The sequence below is a fragment of the Peromyscus maniculatus genome, chromosome 11 (genome assembly GCF_049852395.1).
Source record: "Peromyscus maniculatus bairdii isolate BWxNUB_F1_BW_parent chromosome 11, HU_Pman_BW_mat_3.1, whole genome shotgun sequence".
In the NCBI taxonomy this organism is placed as follows: Eukaryota; Metazoa; Chordata; class Mammalia; order Rodentia; family Cricetidae; genus Peromyscus; species Peromyscus maniculatus.
This window is the reverse complement of record NC_134862.1, coordinates 56,019,734-56,041,609: the sequence shown is the minus strand read 5'-3', so window position 1 is coordinate 56,041,609 and position 21,876 is coordinate 56,019,734. Positions and strand designations below refer to the sequence as shown.

General features: G+C 34.4%; 1 protein-coding gene across 4 annotated transcripts in view; it reads right to left on the bottom strand.

The window, feature by feature from the left end:
• The window catches only part of Brinp3 (BMP/retinoic acid inducible neural specific 3), a 382,003-nt gene that overhangs the window by 185,446 nt on the left and 174,681 nt on the right, over positions 1–21,876 (bottom strand). For all 4 annotated transcript variants that reach the window (XM_015997685.3, XM_006978971.4, XM_015997686.3 and 1 more), the window contains exon 3: positions 485–675. In XM_015997685.3, the coding sequence (XP_015853171.1) occupies positions 485–675 (191 nt within the window). The remainder of the gene's footprint in view (positions 1–484; positions 676–21,876) is intronic.

Below are 21,876 nucleotides of genomic sequence, written 5' to 3'. Positions count from 1 at the left end.
AATCATAGGTTTCTTAACTTCACTAACCTAAGAAATAATCCAAAGTCTTTATCTTTTTGAAATATTATCAATCAGCTATGATATTTTTATCCTTCCCATAATCATAAGTCAAGTACAGACTAATAAAAGAGTAGAATTTAAAAACATGGAATGTTACCACTTATTCTTGGAAATCATTTCTTTTCTCTGTTACCAGAAGTAATGATTTTCACCTGCATTGAAGCTATTTATTTTTTTAAACATGACTTATCATATCACTTTGTATAATAGATTGTCACAACTATACACACATTTCATGTGTATTGGTACACTCATCTTTTTCAATTGTGTGAATATTATAGAAGGCATTAAGTGATCAGTTCATCAACATTTTTGATAATGAAGAGAGTCTACAGTAGTGATATGGATTAAGTGACCCTCTAGAGTGAATATACACTTTTATTCACAGGCAAACACAAACACAGATATTTTCAAAGGCTCCTACCTCCCAGAGTAGCAGATAGCAAGAAATGAGTCCCATACTTCTTGATAAGGTTTTCTGTGATTTGTTGAAGTGTAGGTCGCCGTCCCAAAAGTCTTATGTTGCGGAAGAATTCAGGGGCAAGAGGCAGAGGAGAGCCCAGGAAATTTCTTCTTTCAACTGCAAGGTTATTTACCTTCCAACGGCCAAACTCCCTGCAAAGCAAATTTATTTTTATTCACAACTGCACAATCTGAGTGTTTTCACTTATAAAGTTCATGTGGAAGTTGAGCTGAGGTCACTACATTATAGTGACTGAAACTTGTAGAGATGTGTCAGGAGCTATAAGCAGAAGAGGCCAAGTCTGTCAATCACTTAGATGGAAGTGAAACCAACTCAAAGTGACAACAGTAATCTACTTAAATTGAATAGCTTCCGCTGATGTATTTTCCCATGGACATGCATATTCATAAACCTCATTTCCTTTTGAAGAAAATGAATGTAGTTATTAAAAAAGAAACAAGAATAATAAAAATTGAGATGATTTATTCTGAGAATCCCAATTAAAAAATAAAATTGATATCATCACTCCCAAGATATCTTTTCCATTGATTTTAGAATATGAACTCTTAAATTTTGTAAGAGATTTTAGAAATGCAGGAAAGTTTTTTTTAAGTCACCAAAATGAACATTTATGTCATTTTTATAAAACTTGTCATATGCAATGCATTCAAAATCTCAAATTCTACCCAAATAAAATCTTTCAAGATGCATAACTTTATAGATGAATTTGTGAGATGATGGAAATGACAGGTAGGGACATTACAATGCATACATTAAAAAATGACATATTTAACTTTGGTTAAATAAACATTAAGCTTTAGAAAAATCCTGTGGTAAACTAGATAGCTTGATATTAGATCATTCAGATTGTTTTAAACAGAGGCTTAGTGGATTTTTATATGTCTTTCTGGTAAAAATGCTTAGAGTGTGCCAGGCAAACTATATGATTATAGTTATATCTGTGATGGAGAATCATGCTACATAATGACCATCTTCAGGGATTTTAACATCTAGTGGAGTTTCAAAAGAAAAAAAAAAACAAAGAGAAGAATTATATTTAGCAATATTCAAATAACATGTTCTGAGTACTACACAGCCCACCTTCAATAGCAGCCAATGATACTGTGGGATTGTCCTATTTTTTAATTAATTGCCAGGGAGGGCAACTCTGGAAAGGCAGTGTGTAAGGCAATACTCAAAGGAGAAAGGGCTTTTCAATGAAGGGAAGTAGGGCAAGGTTTTATAAAGATTAGTGAGGGACAGTTGGGTATTTCTAGGAATAAGAAGTCAGAACTTCACATTCCCAACTGCATATATTTTGAAACTTGACATGTTTTGGGAGTTTAAAAACACTTGATTTTGGAAAACTAATTGTAAGGTAAGACTCACTAAGGAATCTAGAGAAAACGTTATCCCCAAAATAACTTAGCTTACTCCTTCCTTCCTTGAGTAACTCTTACTAGCTTCCCTATTAGATCATTTAAAAAGCTTTAAATATCTTATCACCTCAAGAGCTCTTAAAGTCAGCAGTTACTAGAGACACTTGAAAATTCTACTCCCATGTTACTGGTTCATTGGATGTTAGGTGGAAATGACGTTATACATTTTAAAATAAAAATTTAGTATTGTGTATTAATTTTATGCACAGTTTCATTTTGCATGTTTGTGCACAATTTAATCAGATTCATCCTCATTTACCCTCTTTTGACTCCAGTCTGTCCTATTTGTCTTTCTCTTCTTAATAAACCCCTTCTACTTCCATGCCTGTTTTCCTTTAAGGCTTAATTTCGCATATAGTTCCTTTAACATGATTCATCTTATGCAAATGGCATAATTCTGTTCTTCTTTATTGCTGAATAATAAACAGAAATGTTAATGCTGCTGTTCAGAGAACCACACTGTGAAGAAAACTGCTTTCTATATAATTTAGCATATTCTCTTTAAAATCATTCAATGTGTTGTTCTGCATTAAACACACAGCCTTTAACAATTGAATATATTATAATCCTTCATACACACACACACACACTACACACACACACACACACACACACGTGCACCTCTTTTTTTACCCATCTAAGCTTGAGTTAATGTCAATATTATTGTATTAAAAAATCCTCTTTCATAAAAATCTGCCTGAAATGTTTTCATATTACATTCATAGTATAGTGTAATGCATAGGAATATGCATTCAAATATTTTAAAATGAGATAATTTTACATGAAATATATATTGTATTATCATCAATATGTCAACAAGTTTATCTAATATAGGTCTGTGAAGTTATTTGTTAAACAATAATTTGGAATTATGCTTACTCATTAAAGGATGTATTTAAAGATCAGTGTCTTACCAATTAAAAACGTGGTATCTTATATTCAGCTATAATAAATGAAATTCTGTAATTTGTGACAATTGGGATTGGAAACAATAAAAATTAGATAAAACACACCAGGCAGAAGAAGAAAATAATCATGTGAAATGATTCATGAGAGGAATCTAAAAATTTTGCTGGCTTATACATTGAGAAAGGAATTCTGGCAAAAGACATGGAAAACAGAAGGGAAGTCACAGGAAAGGTTGAGCAATTGGCACTACTGATAGAGATATCATTCACTTAATGCAATGCCACTAGTTAATGCAAGAAGCTAAGGAAAGAATTTTTCAGTTTTCTTCGTAATGGGATGATCAATATTTCAGGAGCTTAAAATATCTATCCTGATTTAGGTATGTTATTTATATGTATTCTTGAATAAAAACATCATATGGTAGCCCACAACCTTGTAAGATGTTTTCGTTTTTTATTATCATCCTAAATAGTATATTTAATTCAAGTAAAGTAGATCTCTAGCTCATGGACTTGAGAATTATAATGATACAAATCTGTATGAGAGAGATGAAGTTAAAAAATGCTGTAAAATATCTCTTTCTCTATATAATACAAGCACATAGTAGTTCTTTTAACTTAGCTCATTTCATGACTGTTGCTTGATATGAATTTTTCTCACCTAACTCGTTTGTTGTGTTTTGACTCCTCTTAGATTCATTTGCCTTACACACTGAAATGAAAAGCATATGTCCATGGACACCCTTATGAAGTATGCTTCAACTCTCCATGGTTTTGATTATCTGTTTACCAATTCCAATAAGCTAACAGTCTCAATTCACCTTTTTTCATTTACCTTTGGATAAAACACCTTTTTACCTTTGATCATTATTATTTTTCTTAATGTCACATATCAGAAAAAAATACAAAAAGCATAGTGTAGATACCACTAAATACAGATCAACTAAGTATTTAAGTAATTTACAAAAAATATTTTCTTAATTGCAAGAGCATTAATTAAGATTCTCTTGCTCTCTCCCTCTTCATATTTTCTCTTGAAGAGTCAGATAAAATATGACATAATTGTACATCCCACATTTTTAGCTTATGAAGAAAAACAGAAATTGATAATATCCAATTGGTCTCTTGTTTCTACTTAGAAATGTTATTTTAACGGTAATGATATGTAACCTCTTGTACAGTCTGTAATGCTGTAATGACAATTCAGACAAAGCTACTGAAACAATCCTGGGAAGAGATGATAAAGAACACTCTAGGAAAGGAAATTGTCTCTGGAGACTAAGGCCTACTTAGAGATAAGTGTAAACACACATTGTCCCTTTCCCGGGCATGGGATCAGTTGGCATCATCTGCTGTTCCCTAAAGAAAATGCAGGTGTCTTTGATCAATGATATTTGAACATGTTACATCAATCTGGTTCACTGTTCTGTTACTTGAATGGACATAGATTATCACTCTACATGTCCTCAAACCTATCTTTTCAGACTAGGAACAATCAATATCTATGTATTAAAAATAAGCATGCATGTGTGAAATCATTGAGATTACAGATTTATTTTTTTGCCTGTTGAATTGCTCTCTAGAAATATTTTCCACATCATGACAGACACATTTTGACACTAGGAAAACTTCAGGAAACAAATTAGAAATCAATATCTGTACATGAATTGGAATCATAGGAGTGAAGTTTAAATTTCCCTTTCATGAAGAAAAGATGCATCTCATTGGCAATTTAATACTGTACTAAATTTCCTCAAAACAAAGCAAGGTGGTGCTCAATTGAAAATGTGTGAAAACTTGGTATTGGGTATGATTACCATAATGAGAATATTTTACCTAATGACATCTTAGAATTCTATCCAAATGTTGCATTATTGGAATAAACAAGAACTTTCTGATAGTTCACTACGTCCTTCATTACTACTTGGAGCCTACACAGAACATTAATAAATTCCCATTATAGCCATTGGAAGTCTTTAAATGAAAAAAATTACAACCATTAGAATTTAACATATCTTGGCCCCTTTATAACTATTATAACTTTATAACTATAAACTATTTCTATAGATTACAAAAATGAATCACCAGTTCAAACAGATCATCAACTTAAAATGTCACTTTTGGTTCTATGTAATATCTTTCATTTATTAGTATTACATGGTTCTTTGCTAAAAATTCTGACTTGCAAGAATCTATAATTTGTATCCACATACATTTATTTACCTACAATGTCAATTATGCTTTTATTCATACTTATCTTACAAAAAAATTGGGAAAACAAGAACTACATCATCAAAATGCATTGAAATTATAGTCATATAATTTCCACATTGCCATTATCCTCTCTTATTCATACTTAAGTCGATGTCAAGTGATAAATGTGCTCAATGCAATTAATAACACAATAGTTTCTTTTTCATTCCTCAAAGGTAGAGAATTAGTCATAGTATATATATTGAAAATTTTGAGCACAATATCATAGGAAAAATCTGTCTAAAATTTTCAAAGAAAAATTTTAATTTAAAAAATTTTAAAATCAATTAAAAATAATGCAGTTGCTAAAACCATATTTATCTTTAACTACTAATTTGCTCTAAATGATGTTTTTCCCCTAATTACTCAAAGTTATTAATTGCATCAGTTTTCATATCACTACATGTGCTGGTTATGGTTTATTTTTATCAATACTCATTAAATTTACAAATATAGTTTAAAATGAAACATATTATTGAAGTAGTAATGTAAGCATAAATTTAATGAGTATTATAAAGTGACCTGCCAACTGTTAGTAGCAATAACCTTGTAATTGCAGCTTTAAAACATACTAATCTTAAGAAATATCTCTAATGATTGATATTTTCCATAATTTTATTATGTGTAACTGTTTTGCATATAATTGGCTTGCTTTTACCATGTCCCCATGCCATTTTCTGATTTTACAAATGATATTTTTCCATCTGACTGGTAAAAATGTAATTATCTCTAGTGGCTGGGATGATCAGAATTATGAACAAAGAGTCAAAATAAAATAAAGTAAAATAAAATAAAAATACACATTCAAAATAATAGTCCATGAACCTGAACAGAGTTCTCAAAAGAAGAAGAAAATGGTTAAAATATATCTCTAAAAATATTCATTTTCTCTGGCAATGAAGGAAACACAAATCAAAACACCTGAAGATTTCATTATGGCCTAATCAAAATGTCAAAGGTCAACAAAACAAACTACAACAAATGCTGAAGGGGACATGAGGAAAATAGACCCTTCATAAATACATCACTGGTAATGTGATTGCAAACCTGTATAGCCACTTAAAACTCAGTGCTCTCGTTTCTCAAAAAAGCCCAAAATAATTATACCCCTCTATGCTACTCTTTGGCTTGTGCTTAAGTGATTCAACATCCCATTCTATAGATGCTTGCTCAGTCATATTCATTGCTGCTCTAGTCATAATAACTAAGAAATGGAAATAACTTAAATATCCATTAACAGATAAAAATAAAATAACAAAAAATAATAAAATAACAAAAAAAACATTCTCCATGTATACTTTAGAATACTATGAAGCCAGACATTTAATGGAATTAATCTCTGAATAGATGGCAGAGAAGAAGATGTATTGCCTTTCACTCTCTTGACTCCAAGCAGAAGACACGTACTTAAGATTTTGGAGGTTCTTTTGAACAGACAGTTAGGAATTTAACAGAAAGAATCTATGGAAATTTCATTCTAGAAGAGAATCACAAACTCTTACGTGATTTTTATAAAATGTTACCTATGCCAGGCATTATTCTCTAAAAATATTCATTTTCTCTGGCAATGCATTAGCAAACAACAATTACTTCATTTTGAATAACCTGCCAAATGCAGAGTAGTAGACTAGTGAAGGCAAGTCACGTGATTACAAGGAACAGTTGTTGATCACTGTAAAACAATCAGCATTGATTGCAGCAGTAAGCATTTGATTATAGCATTGATTCAAAAATGATAATTTGTAGTTGTTTGGAACTTTTAAAAGATTGTATTGTTTATGTTTAATTGTGCTCATTCTGGGTTTTAAAATTTGCTAAATTTATAGGGCTATGTAATGACTGAAAACAATCTAGTTTTATAGTATTTTTGAGATATTTTTCTATGATTAGACAGGAACTCATTCAAATTTTGAGGAAAATACCACCAAATTTAATAATCATGATCAATGTTATATTAGTGACATGTAATCTATGTCAGAAGGGTAGCAATGCATATGCATTTCAGTACTTCAGTACATCAATGGCAACACTGATGTTGATTATTCATTTTCAATCATGTGTTATGCAGGTTTCATATAAAGTACATGCAAGAGTGCACACACCCATATGTACTTGGAATTTTTTTCATCTTAAATTTTAAAATTTGATAGCTATGACTGGATATGTGGTCCTGCCAAAGCTGAGGTGTGTGTTGATGCCTAATGCCCATATTACTATAGGGCCCCATGTGAATTGTGTTGAACCATGAGATAAAGTACAAGAGCATCCCAGAGCTGAACCAGTCCTCTTCCAGCCCTGAGATAATGGACACAGATGACCCCAGCATGGAAACGCTGGACCCTCCCCTAATACAAGAGTTGGCACCCACTACTTAGGAAAGATGTCCCCACCCCTCACCAAGGAAGTGGGAGAGTTGGCCAGTACTGACCAACTCAGCAGCCACATAGGTATACATCCAGGGCTTTGATATGGAACACCCCAACATCTAACCCTATCTAATATGCCAGAGTGCATGAAGGGACTTGTCCTGCAGAGCCATGGCCACATGGTCTTCATGACTTGGGGCAACAGCAGGATGTCTGGGGTGTTTCCCTTGGAGTCTAACATTAATAATGTGCCAGGATCAGAGGCCTTGAACATGACCAGCAGCACATTACAGCATGAACTTTTGCAAGAAAAGCTGTTTGGACAAAAGAGGTATACTGCACGACACACAGCAGCTCCCAATGCCACCAAGATGAATGAAGAGGCAATGGAGAGGCAAAAAAAGAGGAGCAAAATGGTTTTTTGTTTATTGCTGCTTTGTTTTTCTCGTTTGTTTTATTTGTTTGCATGTTTGTTTTTTGGTTGGTTTTTTAATTGAAATTGATATTCTTGTTTTTTATTTTGTTAATATTGTTTCTTCTTTTTTCTAATTTTTATCCATTGTTGTTATTGCTTTGTTAGTTTTCCTTTGGGGGCACACTTCAAGAGTGAGGAGCAGATGCAGAAGGACTGGGAGATGAGTGGGGTTGGGGTGCATGATATAAAATTCCCGAAGAATTAATAGTTATTTTTAATTTCAAAATTATAGTATAACATCTATTTTAAATAACAAATAAACTTATCAAATCTATTCCTTTGTCAAAATCATGTGACTGAATAGATTTCATGGTTATTGATCAAAATAGATACTCCCAGACATTTGACATAAATGCACTGAAATAAAATGATATATCTAATCTGATTCTTTATAAAAATTCAATAAACAAATGATATATTTCTTTTAACATGATGGTGATAAATGGAAATTTTTATTTCAAAAATAATTTAAAATTTATATAGTGAATATTAAGATTTGGAATATGAATGACTTTCAGATTCAGAAAAATGAAGTTTAATATCCCATCATCACCAATTTAAATCAAACTTCAAAACTCTAAACATATTAAGATGTCCTCAGCCTCATTGATGGAAAGTATATAACAATATCAGCTGTGTGTAGTTTCAGGGTAAAGCCATAAAATTATTAGAGTGTGACAGGAAATATATTTTACCACTAAACACTTCTGTATTGATAGTCTATACACACTGAAGTAATAGATTATTGATCAATAATGACATGTGTAGTTATTGTTGTTAAAAAAAAGAAAAAAAAATTTAAAACACCCAAGTACTATTCAAGTATTTCTCTGATTGGTCCCAGCATAGATAAAAGTTATATTGCTAGAAAGAAAACTATACTAGACCAGAGAACATATTTTTTCAAATAGAAAATTAATATTGTTTCAATAACTTCTAGAAGCATTTATATAATACTTGCTTAGAGAATTTAATTGAAAATATTTTATCTCCAAACTTATCTCAAGCTAGAACTAACTATAGATGATGTCAAGGTTATTAGTCAATTAAGTATCTAAGCATGTAGCAAATAATAATGTCCTAAATCTTTTCAAGTAACATAAGGTTAAAAGACAGAATAAAAGATGCTCCTAAGGGTAATCTCAATATAGAGACAATGAAAAAGAGGTCAATTTTTCAAAGAAAATTGTATAAAGAAAGAATTATTTTTGAAAAACTAAAAGTTCTCAGGATATGATGCTTTTAATGCAACAAAATTTTATACTCTGAAAGGCTTTTTACATTATCCAACAGGACTGCAATGACTTCTTTGAGACTATACATTCAATGACCTCATTTAAGTCTACCAGGCCTCTCTTCCCAAAAGTGACACAGCTGAGGACCAAATTTTTAGCATGAGCATTTTGGGGGCAATTGGGAGCTAAATTAAGCAATACCTAAGTTTTTGCATAATTCATTAACCATACAGTGGGGTAGGGGATATCATTAATGTGATATTTGTTTTAACATCTCTGGATGAATTATAGAGAAGACTTTGAGAGATAGCAGAACCGATAGTAGGGCAAACTATAGTGATGATACCTTTGACGACCATGTTGTCCTGACACAAGACCCTAAAGCATGGGCTGAGACCTCGGGAATCTGGGGAACCATGAGACCGAAATAAGCCTTTATTCCTTTGAAAAAATAATAATTATGTTAAGTACCATAAAATAAACCTCTTATCAAAGAAGTAAAATATCTTTACAATGAAAAAGTTAAAAGTAATTACAGAAATAAAAGGCAGTAGATGATGGAAAGATTTCTCATGTGCATTAATTGCTAGAATTAGTATTTTGAAAATGTCTAACTTATTAAAAAAAATCAAGAGATTCCATGGAAATCCCATCTAAATTCTAACACTATTCTTCCCAGAAATAATTATGGAAATTGAAAATTCTCAAGGAAGCACAAAAGACACCAAAGCAGTCCCGAGCAGAAGACACTGCTGAAGAATCTCTGTACCTGAATTTACATTATACTGCGAAGCCATAGTGACAGTATAGGAAGCAAAAACATAATGTGGTGCTGAAACTAAATCCAAGATGAAGATCTGTCAGTGGAATACAGGATCCAGACAAAGGCTCATAAGACGACTGTCTTCCAATTTTTGACAAGGTGTAAAAGATATAATTGGAAAGAGACAACATCCTCATCAAATGATTCCAGGGAAAGCTACATACCCTTCTGCAGAAGAATGAAATGGGTTCTTTATATAAATCAACTCCAAATAAACCATTGGAAGAACTTAACATCTGTAACTCTGGAACTCTTAAAACAAATAGTAGATAAAACAATTTAAACTGCAGGAATAAGAAAGGGCTTTTTGAGCCGGGAGGTGGTGGCACATGCCTTTAATCCCAAGCACTTGGGAGGCTGAGCCAGGCAGATCTCTGTAAGTTCGAGGCCAGCCTGGGCTACCAAGTGAGTTCCAAGAAAGGTGAAAAGCTACACAGAGAAATCCTGTCTCGAAAAAAAAAGAAAAGAAAAAAAAAAAAAAAGAAAGGGCTTTTTGAACAAGACTCCAGTTTCTCAAGATAAAATGTCAAAAATCAACAATGGGGCCTCATGATTGTTTTATAAATGATTTATTTGTTGGGCTTGAAAGATGAGTCAGCAGTTAGAAGCACCGGCTTTTCTTCCAAAGGACCCAAGTTTGACCAATGCAGCTCATAATAACCATCTTAAACTCTAATTTCACATGATCTGTCACCTTTCACTGGCCTATTTGGATATTGAATACACAGGGTTAGCAAATGTACTAGCATGATAAACACCCAGACAGACAAAATAAAATGAAAAAAAAGTTGAAAATTATTTATTTTCAATTTACTTTATGTGTGTGCTTGTTATGTGGGATTTGGGTGTTATTTTGGGGGCTATTATACCAATACAAATTAGATTGTATTGGTTTGTGTTGAATTCTTCTATATTATAGCCAGAATATGGCTTAATTGTTTTTTTGTTTGCTTGTTTGTTTGTTTGTTTTGGTTTTTTTGAGACAGGGTTTCTCTGTGTAGCTTTGCGCCTTTCCTGGAACTCACTTGGTAGCCCAGGCTGGCCTTGAACTCACAGGGATCCGCTTGCCTCTGCCTCCCAAGTGCTGGGATTAAAGGCGTGCGCCATCACCCCCTGGCATTTAATATATGTGTATTAATATATGTGTATGCATAAATCATGACCTTTTTTTTGGTGTTTTTTTTTTTTTTCCTGGAGCTGAGGACGGAACCCAGGGCCTTGTGCTTGCTAGGCAAGCACTCCACCACTGAGCTAAATCCCCAACCCTATGGCTTAATTGTTTTAGCAAATAATAAAAGGGAGAGTATTGAATTATCCATTTTGAATTATAAACTTAAAACACAATATTTTCATTCTATTTAACTGTGTTTATTTCATCTTATCTTGAAATCCATCTGTTTCCTGTAAACACACTGAAGACTATTATCATGCTATATATTATTTTTTTGTTATCATATTAGGAAACTTCCTGTAAGTTAAGTTAGTCTGAATTTAACTTATCCTGTATTTTTAACCACCAGCCTTGCTTTAATTGGTATTTGAAATATATATCTATTCTCATCCATTGTTTCCACACGTATTTATATTCATAATATGATTTTCTTCACAGATCTTAATAGAAATGTGATTTTGGTATTTAAACTACTCATATTTGATGTAATTACATCATTGCAACGTGTCTGTGAAAACTGAGTGGGTTTTCTTTAAAAGACTTATTTTTCTTTATGTGTGTATTTGTCACATGTGCATGGATTCCCTCAGAGAGTAGAAGAGAGCATCAGATTCCCAGACGCTGGGATGACAGTCAGTTGTAAGTAACCCAGGTGGGTTCAGTAACCAAACTTGAGTTCTCTGGGAGAGAACAATGTGCTCTTTTACACTGAGCCTCTCTTCGGACTCTCCTTGTGAAATTTAAAAAAGTTTCTGCACTGAAAAGGCAAGAATTGATATAAGAGCATCTAGAGTATGGGAGTAAATCTTTTCCAGCCACATATCTGACAGAAGATTAATATAAAGATAATAAAATATCTAATCTAATTAGCCATCAAAAATACATTAAATATATTCCAGATCACCATTTAGAAATGCATTCACTAACAAAGCTAGGACAATATGAAAGCTTTACAGTGTTGGTGTTTATAAATCTAAGCAGTTGCTATGAAAACCTCTATGAAGTTTCTCAAGAAACTGAAAATAGGTCTAGATGGGGCTAGCTGTATAGTTTTTTTTTTTTTTTTTTTGGCTATTTACCCAAATGACTCCATATGAGATATGTCAGCATTACTCACATTAGGTAAATAGCAAAACAAATGTATGTGTTCAACACAAGAGCATCCATGTTAGCAAATGAATAAAAATTGGCATATGTGCATGTGTGTGAGTTATTGCAGCCATAAATAATGTGGTTATGTTATTTTCCAGAAAAAAATATATATTTGGAAATCTTAAGAAAATTAGCTAGTCTCTAGTAACTAAAACCATATGCCTATTTGCCCTTGTGGTTTCTAGGTTTTTATATACATTTATAAAACCATATATAAATATATGGCTATAGAAGTGAAGTGATCTAGAAGAACAAAGATTAACAGAAGGACACAGTTGGAGATATGTGATACTACTCTGAAAGTGTAGTATGTATTTACCTGTCAATTTCCTCTGTAACAAAGTAAAATATACAATTATCACACACAATTAAAATCTGAAATTATATAAACTGACAGTATGACTGCTCCATTGTATGGCTAAAGAAAATCTCTATTATAGATACGAGAAAGAAAACCCAGGGGCATCTGAAAAGGTCCAGAGCAGAGTGAGAAAGCAGTAGACTGAACATGGGCTGAAGACTGAAACTGGCCATAAGAGAAAGCAGGAGTAAAAGGGAGAAAGATGAGGGGGAGAGATAGAGAGAGAGAGGGAGAGAGAGAGAGGAGAGACAGAGAGAGAGAGAGAAAGAGAGACAGAGAGAGAGAGAGACAGAGAGAGACAGAGAGACAGAATGAGCAGAGAGCTAGAGATGAAGATAGAGAGAGGACCACTAGAGGGTGAAAGAGAGAAAGAGAAAGCATTCCCAAAATAACTGGCATTTGACAAGAATTTGGGGAAAGCCCAGAGACCCAGGATGGATCCAAATACCAATGGGTGGTCTACAGAGTGAGTTCCAGGAAAGGCACAAAGCTACACAGAGAAACCCTGTCTCGAAAAACAAAAACAAAAACAAAAACAAAAATAAAAACAAACCAACCAAACAAACAAAAAAAAAGAGAAACAAGCAAACAAATGGAGATGGGGAACAATAACATGATTCCTAATGATATTCTGCGGTACTCATAGATCAGTGCCTTGCTCAATTGTCATCAGAGGGGTGTCATCCAGCAACTGATGGGAACCAACACAGACACTCACAGCCAAACATTAGGTAGAGTTAAAGAAATCCCTCTGGAGAGGGAGAGGGAGCCTTGTAGGAGGCAGAATAGTCAAGGACACGTGATAACGTTGCCTACAGAATCAACTAATCTGGTTATATAGTGGCTCACAGAGACTGAGGAGACAAATATGGATCTTCTATGAGTATGAGCTCGGTCCTCTGCATATACCTCATGGTTGTGTAGCTTGGTGTTCTTGTATGACTCCCAATAGTGCAGTTTGGGCCTGTCTTTGACTCTTTTGCCTAAGCTTTGGACACTTTTCCTGCTTTGGGATTGCTTCATCCAGCCTTGATATGACATGTGTGTCTAGTCTTATTGTAACATGTTCTTTTCTGTTCTGTTGATATCTCTGGAAAGTCTGTTTTTTTCTTTCTTTCTTTCTTTCTTTCTTTCTTTCTTTCTTTCTTTCTTTCTTTCTTTCTTTCTTTCTTTTTTCTTTTTCTTCCTTTTTTTTTAAAGGGAAGCTTAGGAGAAGTGGATCTTGGGGAGAGTGGAAGTTGGAGGAGAGAACAGGGAGGACTGAGGGATGGAAAACCGTGATCAGGATGTAATGTATGAAAGGAAAAAAAAATGGGGAAATGGAGTTTCCTTTGTACTTGACAGAAACATAATCTATTTGTCAAAAAATAAGGAAATAAAATTGCAAAGTTTCACATCTAAATTTCAGTGATTCACTACATTGTAGAGAAATTGATGATAATTGTCCGTTTTAGAAACTATTAAATTAATTAAATTTTATTCACATTTTCCAATGTAGCATTGAATATATGGTTATTCAACTCAAGATGTATTAAGCACATATTTTAATAGTAAAATCATATTAATAATAATAATAAGTATATAGTCTATTCTGTTCCTACAAAATTGAGACAAATAAAATTTAATTACAGTAATTGATACATTTTAAGATCTGAATAATTTATTTCAACTTGGCCTTAAATTTGTGTATTTCATATCTTTGTGACATAGGGAAATTGGATATAGCACATTATGACAAGATAAATATGCAGTAAAATGTAATGCATTAATTGTAGAAATTATCAATTCTCTAAATTGCAGCCTTTCATTTTGAATTACCCTTGAGTTGTTGGATTTTTATACTTTGCACATTAGCATCCATTCAAAAAAATTCTTATGTCACCTATCTTTTAGTATTACTGTTATCTTTGGATTGCAAAATGTAAATTATACATTAACACATACTTCTTCCCATGCTCCATATTTAAATATCACACTAAATATAGTAAATATCATCTACATTACACAAATTTCAAAATCCCAGTGGCCTGGTGTAGGTTCTGTGCTTTCTAACTGACACTCCCTGGCTGCAACTAATCTGTTATATTCCTGTGCATGCTCACACTGGCATGTGTTTTTCCTTCTGTGAATATATTATGCTTATTAGGTTATATGCATATTATATACTCAGTGATTAATTGATTCATGTCTTCTTCCTCCATTAAAAAATAAGTTCCGCCGGGCAGTGGTGGCGCACGCCTTTAATCCCGGCACTCGGGAGGCAGAGCCAGGCGGATCTCTGGGAGTTCGAGGCCAGCCTGGACTACCAAGTGAGTTCCAGGAAAAGGCGCAAAGCTACACAGAGAAACCCTGTCTTGAAAAACCAAAAAAAAAAAAAAAAAAAAAAAAATGTTTTTATGCTCACCGATGAGTTCTTCTATTTATGTCCATTTTGTTCTTAAAATCCATATGCAGAGAGAAGGTTCTTCCACTCATAATATAGATTCTGAATCAACAAATGATTGGTTTTTTTTTCAGAGCGAAAATAAAATATACTTGAGGGAGGAGAAGCGAGATTCTGATGTCTTAGCACTTAGAGTAACTAAAACTTATAAGATGCAAAGGGCAGTGGAACTACGTGTTTCTCAGTTACCATCACTGGGTGTTCCAGGGGCTGGGGGAAAAGTGTTGAATAACTGCTTAAATTTGAAAAGCATTAATTACAAGGTTTCAACCTATTTCAACTGACAGTCTCACTGTCTCCTCCTTTTCCTCTCTCTCTCTCTCTCTGCTCTCTTTTTTCCCTCTCTGTCTCCCTCTCCTTTTCTCTCTATAACTCTGTCTCTTTTTTCTTCCCTTCTTTCCCTCTCTGTCTATCATTTTCTCTGTGTCTGTCTCAGTTTCTCTCTATTTATGGCTCTGGCTCTCCCTCTGTCTCCCCCTGCCATCTCTACTTCTTCTCTCTATGACTCTCTTTCTCTCTCCCTATGAATGTAGATTCACTTTCCCTTCACTTGGTAGTGCAGTGGCATGCAGTCGTAGGCAATCGGAGACTTTAAGTTAATGTATTCTGTGGGAGACAACCACACTCTTTCAGTCGGAAGAGGGCCTTTAATGTCACATGTATCTGTCAGACTTATGACAAGAAGGAAAAATTTACATAAATTCACGTTCTATATTAGTAAAAAGAAATGAATATATTTGATTAGTTTTCTGATAAAAGTTTAAGAATACTTTTTACACAGAAACCCACAAGCAGTTTAAAATTTGGTGGCAAGACGAAAAATGTCATTTAAGTGACAAGTGGAAATCTGACAGGTAACTTATATGTTAACCGAAGACACAATTGTATCTGTGTGTGAAGTAAGGATCCTATAAGGTTAAACTATCCCACAATTGAGGGGTGTTTTCCTTTTTTTGTAAACAATATAATTTTGCTACAAATAGTTATTCAAAGATGTACACCACCAATCATGAATTTGAATTTCAGATATAGGACAATAGCACAAATACTCTTAACTCTTTTGTATATTTACATCATTGTGTGAAAGCTGGATTTCAGAAATAGTATCTAACCTCATACACTGTGTGGGTAGGTATATGGAAAACATAGGAAAGATTTGGGGGAGAAATATGGGAAGATAAAAAGAAAATCAGGCAGGCAAAAAAAATAGGTGTATAATACTATCAAATGCAAAATACTATGAAAATTCTAAGATGATCTGAATCAAAAGTAATTATTCAATACAAACTGCTTTTTTATTGCTCTGACTAAATAGCCCCCAAGAAAATATAAATATCACATTATGAAAAGAGAAAAAGGACATTTAAAATGGATTCACAGTTGGTTGGAACAGAAATTCTAGGAATAGATTAAAAGGATTATCATAGATTATGGTTATATGGTGATCAGCTGTCATTCAAGTATTGGGCCAAGAATCCAGAGAATAAAAACCCAGAAGAATGACAAGCAGATAGTAAGAATCAACATGGATTCTTAGATGGGAACAGACAACAGTGCTGAGTGAACTCAAGGATGAAATTGTAAGGTAGTGGGAAAATGATTTTCATCAAACAGACACTGAGCTGAAGGTGACCTAAAACATGGGGAGTCCAGGGACAGATAGAGACCTACATATGAATTCACAGCCAAATATGATATTCACAGTAGCATGGTCAATGAGGATAAAGAAAATGCCCATCATAATTCACAGCAGCATGATTTTGTAAGGAAATATCACTTGTTCTCTGAACTGGAACACTTTCTAGTGAAAAATAGATGCTGGTGCAAGGGAAATTCCCAGGAATCTAGAAGGAGACTCTGGCTAAGATTCCTGATCCGGCCTGAGAGCCTACTTGTCAGGGACCAGCCTGACCCACTGAACAGTCCTTGAAGGGAGAAGTCAGGATTAAGAAATAATAGATATGAAAAATAAAAATGTAAGAAAAAGACAGAGACACAGGACAACTTTGGGAGGGCTCTGGGTCAATACCACAGTCACCTCAAGTTTATTACTAATGAGCTTTTTATGCACCAGCAAGGGGAGAGGCAAAAGACCTCCCCCTTTCAAGGTAAAGGTACAAAGCACAAACAAGTGTAGACCCTTCCTGAATTTTCAAAACACCTGGTAACCACGCCTTATGGCAAGCCATCTTATAATTAGGCCTTGAAGTATAAGACACCTGGTAACCATGCCTTCAGCCAAAACTAACTATTATGCAGCCTTGTGGGACAAAGCAAACTCTGACTCTCTGACCCTGAGTCAAGATGGTGTAAGGCCTCACTATGGAGTCTCTACGGGCCTCCACACCTACCCCTGATACTGCCCGGAGTGCCAGGACCCAGAGGCTGGGTGGCCCAGAAACTAAGGATGGAACCAAATATGACTGGAGTTTAAAAAAAAGGCAGTGTAATGATACCTAATGTTATTCTGCAATACTTACAGATTGATACCTAACCCATCTGTCATCAGAAAGGCTTCATCCAGCAACTGCTCGAAACAGATACAGAGACTCAAAACCCAACAGTAGGCTGAGCTAGGGGAATCCTGCTGAAGGAAGAGGGAGGAAGGATTGCTGGAGCCAGAGAAGTCAAGGAGCACACAAGAAAAATCTCAGAATCAGCTAACCTGGCTTTATAAGAGTTCACAGAGACTGAACCAACAACCAGGGAGCCTGCAAGAGACTGACAACCCAGGCACACTGCATATATGTGACCGTTATGTACCATGGTCTTCTTGTGGGACTAACAGTGTGAGTAGGAGCTGTCTCCGACTCCTTTGCTGGCTTTTGGGACCCTATTCCTTATACTGGGTTGCCTTGCCCAGCCTGAATACAAGGCTAGGTGTCTAGACTTACTGCAACTTGATATGCCCTGTTTTGTTGATATATCTATGGGAGGGGCTTCCCTTTTCTGAACAGAAATGGAGGAGGAATGGATGGGGAGGGTAGAGTAGAGGAGGAGGGGATAAACTGCAGTTGAGACGTAAAATAAACAAATGTTTTTTTAAAAAATAAAAAAGTTGATGCTTAGAATGCACTAATTTCCGACTATTTAAAACATATCATTTTGAAATTTATACATAAGTTTCAGGTGGTTAGAAAATTTAGAGAGCTCACATTTGATTTTATATATATATATATATATATATATATATATATATATATATATATATACATGTAGGTGAAATATCTGAAAAGATTAATCCTAACAAAAATAGTTCAACAGAGCCAATGCATAAATGACACACAAAACAAAAGCAGTGTCCATTTAAATGTAATGTACCACCTCGGGGAAAAGAAACACACTAGTATCTTTGGATAAAATGATTTGAAAAGAAAATAAGAAATACTTCTGACTGCAAGAGGGATATGGAACTTAAGGTTATAATGATAATGTTTCTGAGATTATAGTAAATGGTAAGATATTGGCAAATTCAAGGATCATTTGGAACATCCTGACAGTCCTGTATTGTTACTTCATGTTACCTTGTACTGATAGCTTAGTCCAGTGCAGCATCAGTGTTCCGCAGTAGAGATGCAGGGAAACGATTGAATCATGAGTGATTTTACCTCATCGGTCAATTAAACCACTGACGACTTTATGGCTAAACATGTTATTGTTGTAATTAAGATGGTAATGACTTGTCTTCCCCATTTTCTTTCCTTTTATTCCTTGACTTTCTAAATTTATACATTTCAACTTTTTTTTTTGGTCTGGATTTCTCTGTGTAGCCTTGACTGTCCAGAAAATTGCCCTATATTCCAGGCTGGCCTTGAACTCACAGAGCCACCTGCCTCTGGCTTTTGAGTGCTGGAATCAAAGGTGTTTGCTACCAGTGCCCTGCACTTTTAGAATTCTTGAGGAAGGAACTCATACTAATGATTTGATTCATATCTTACTTTCTACATGTAATTACTTTGATTTTTAAATTTCACTCTTAACACTCCTAGAGCCACAATTTTTAACAATCAAGTGATTCAATGTACATTAATTAAAAACCATTTATGAATTATTTCGAGAATGTCTCTTTACCACACAGCTTCCTGGAAACATGATGTTTTTGTTTGTTTTATAAGAACTTGAACTTTTTATGGATATTCTGTTGACCCCATGATGCTTAGTTTATTGTTTGAGAACATAGTCACTGATCATAATTCAACTGTGTGTTTGTCTAAGGAAGTGGGATATATGTTTAAACTAATACACGAACAATGGACATTGGACATACATGAGTATTGTCTATTCATGTTCAGAATGTTTTAAAATTTCAGCTGGATAATTCTGTTTCTTAGGTGTAGAAACCTTTACAATTTTTCCAAAATATAATTTATTTTTTGTAAGTGATAAATGGGAAAATATTAAAATAACTTTCAGGAATTGTGAATTTAAAAATTTATTTAATATTGTGCTTCATATATCTTAAAGTCCATTTGTTTTCTGCAAAAATATTGAAGATATTTCTCATATTGTATTATTTCTTTGTCATTATAATAAGAAACTACTGATTCCGTTATTCTCTGAATTCTACTTATTTTTTGACCATCACTTTTGTTTTATCTACTCTTCAAATGATATTATCTTTGCCCATCTTCTGTTTCCACCCAGACCTCTAAAATTGAATTTTTTTTTGATGCTCAATAGAAATAAGACTTCAGTAGTTATGCTATTCATACAAATGTAATTACTTGTGTGCAATGATTGTGGTGGTATTGTGTCCCCCAAAATATTGTGTACTCTAATAAATTTATCTGGGGTCAGAGAACAGACAGCCACTAAATACAAAGGCTAGAAAATGGTGGCACTCACACCTTTAATCCTAGCATTCCAGAGATAGAAATCCCTCTGGATCTCTGTGAGTTCATGGCCACATTGGAAATAGTCAAGCATGGTGACACATGCCTTTAATCCCAGAAAGCCAGCCTTTAATTCCAGGGAGTGGTGATAGAAAGCAGAAAGATGTATAAGGCGTGAGGACCAGAAACTAGAAGATTTGGCTGGTTCAGCATTTGGCTGGTTAAGCATTCAAGCTTTGAAGCAGCAGTTCAGCTGAGAGCCATTGGGATGAGGACACAGAAGCTTCCAGTCTGAGGAAACAGGACCAGCTGAGGAACTGGCAAGGTGAGATAGCTGTGGCTTGTTCTGTCTCTCTGATCTACCAGCATTGACCCCAATAACTGGCCTCGGGTTTGATTTTATTAATAAGAACTTTGAAGATTCATGCTACAAATGATTATGTATGAATGTGTTGCTATGAAGAAAGTTTTATTTTTAATCTCTGTATGTATATGAACTATAGGTGTGGATGGCATCACTGGATCTGAAATTACAGGTAGTTGTGAGCTGCCCTAGGTGGGTTCTGGGAATGGAACTCTGATCCTCTGGAAAAGCAGCAAGTGCTCTTTACCTGCTGAGTTCCTAAGTCGTCTCTTTCATTCCTTACTCTTGAAAAATTTTAGAACTCAATTTTGATGTGTCTTTAATAATTCTGCCTGTATACTTTTGTTTTCTTTTTACTAGTGGCTCTACATACTACCTATTATATGAATAAGCTATTAGAACTTATTGGAGTCGGCATTTTGTCAGTTCTAGTAGATTATTTCCATTAATTTTATTTTTGCTTCCCTTTTTTATAGGAAATTATCTAAAAATTTTCTTCAGAATTCATTTGAGTCCTAAAATATTAATGACTATCATCTAATTAGCTAAGTATAACTTAGGCTATTCAGTAGAATTAACGAAAAGTTATTCTATTTACCTAGAATTGTACTTTTCCCAGTAGTTTTTCTTCGTGATGTTACATAATTCTTCCTTTCTTATTTTCCTTCATTTTTGACCTCCTTCTACAATTTCTCTTTCCTTTATTTATAAAATTCTTTTCTACTTATTCTTTCCCAATTTATAACCATGTACATATTTTATTTAGTCAGGTAAGTCTGATTCATTCTGCACTCACAAGCAATAGTGATACTTACTTCCAACCACCGTGGACTCTAAGGAGAAATTCAGTCCATTCAGTTATTTTTCTCCTGTGGTTAAAGATCAATTTTTGCTCACTATTTAAAAAAAACAAAAACAAAATTCTTTCCCTTTCCTGTCTAGAAATTTTTTTATATTAAATTTATACATATATTTTAATTTTTTTTTGCAATTTAGAAATAATTTTTATTGCTGGGCTGTGGTGGTTGTGGTGGTGGTGGTACACACCTTTTTTTTTATTTTACAACACCATTCAGTTCAACCTAATAGCCACAGATTCCCCTGTTCTCCCCTTCTCGCCCCCCTCCCCCTCCCCCCAGCCCACCCCCCATTCCCACCCCCTCCAGATCAAGGTCTCCCCCGAGGACCGGGATCGACCTGGTAGACTCAGTCCAGGCAGGTCCATTCCCCCGCTCCCAGATCGAGCTAAGTGTCCCTGCATAAGTCCCAGGATTCAAACAGCCAACTCATGCAACAAGCCCAGGACCCAGCACCAACGCACAGCTGCCTCCCAAACAGATCAAGCCAAATGACTGTCTCACCCATTCAGGGGGCCTGATCCAGTTGGGGGCCCCTCAGCCTTTGGTTCATAGATCCTGTGCTTCCATTCATTTGGTTATTTGTCCCTGTGCTTTATTCAACCTTGGCTTCAACAATTCTCGCTCATATAAACCCTCTTCTTTCTCACTAATTAGACTCCCAGTGCTCCACC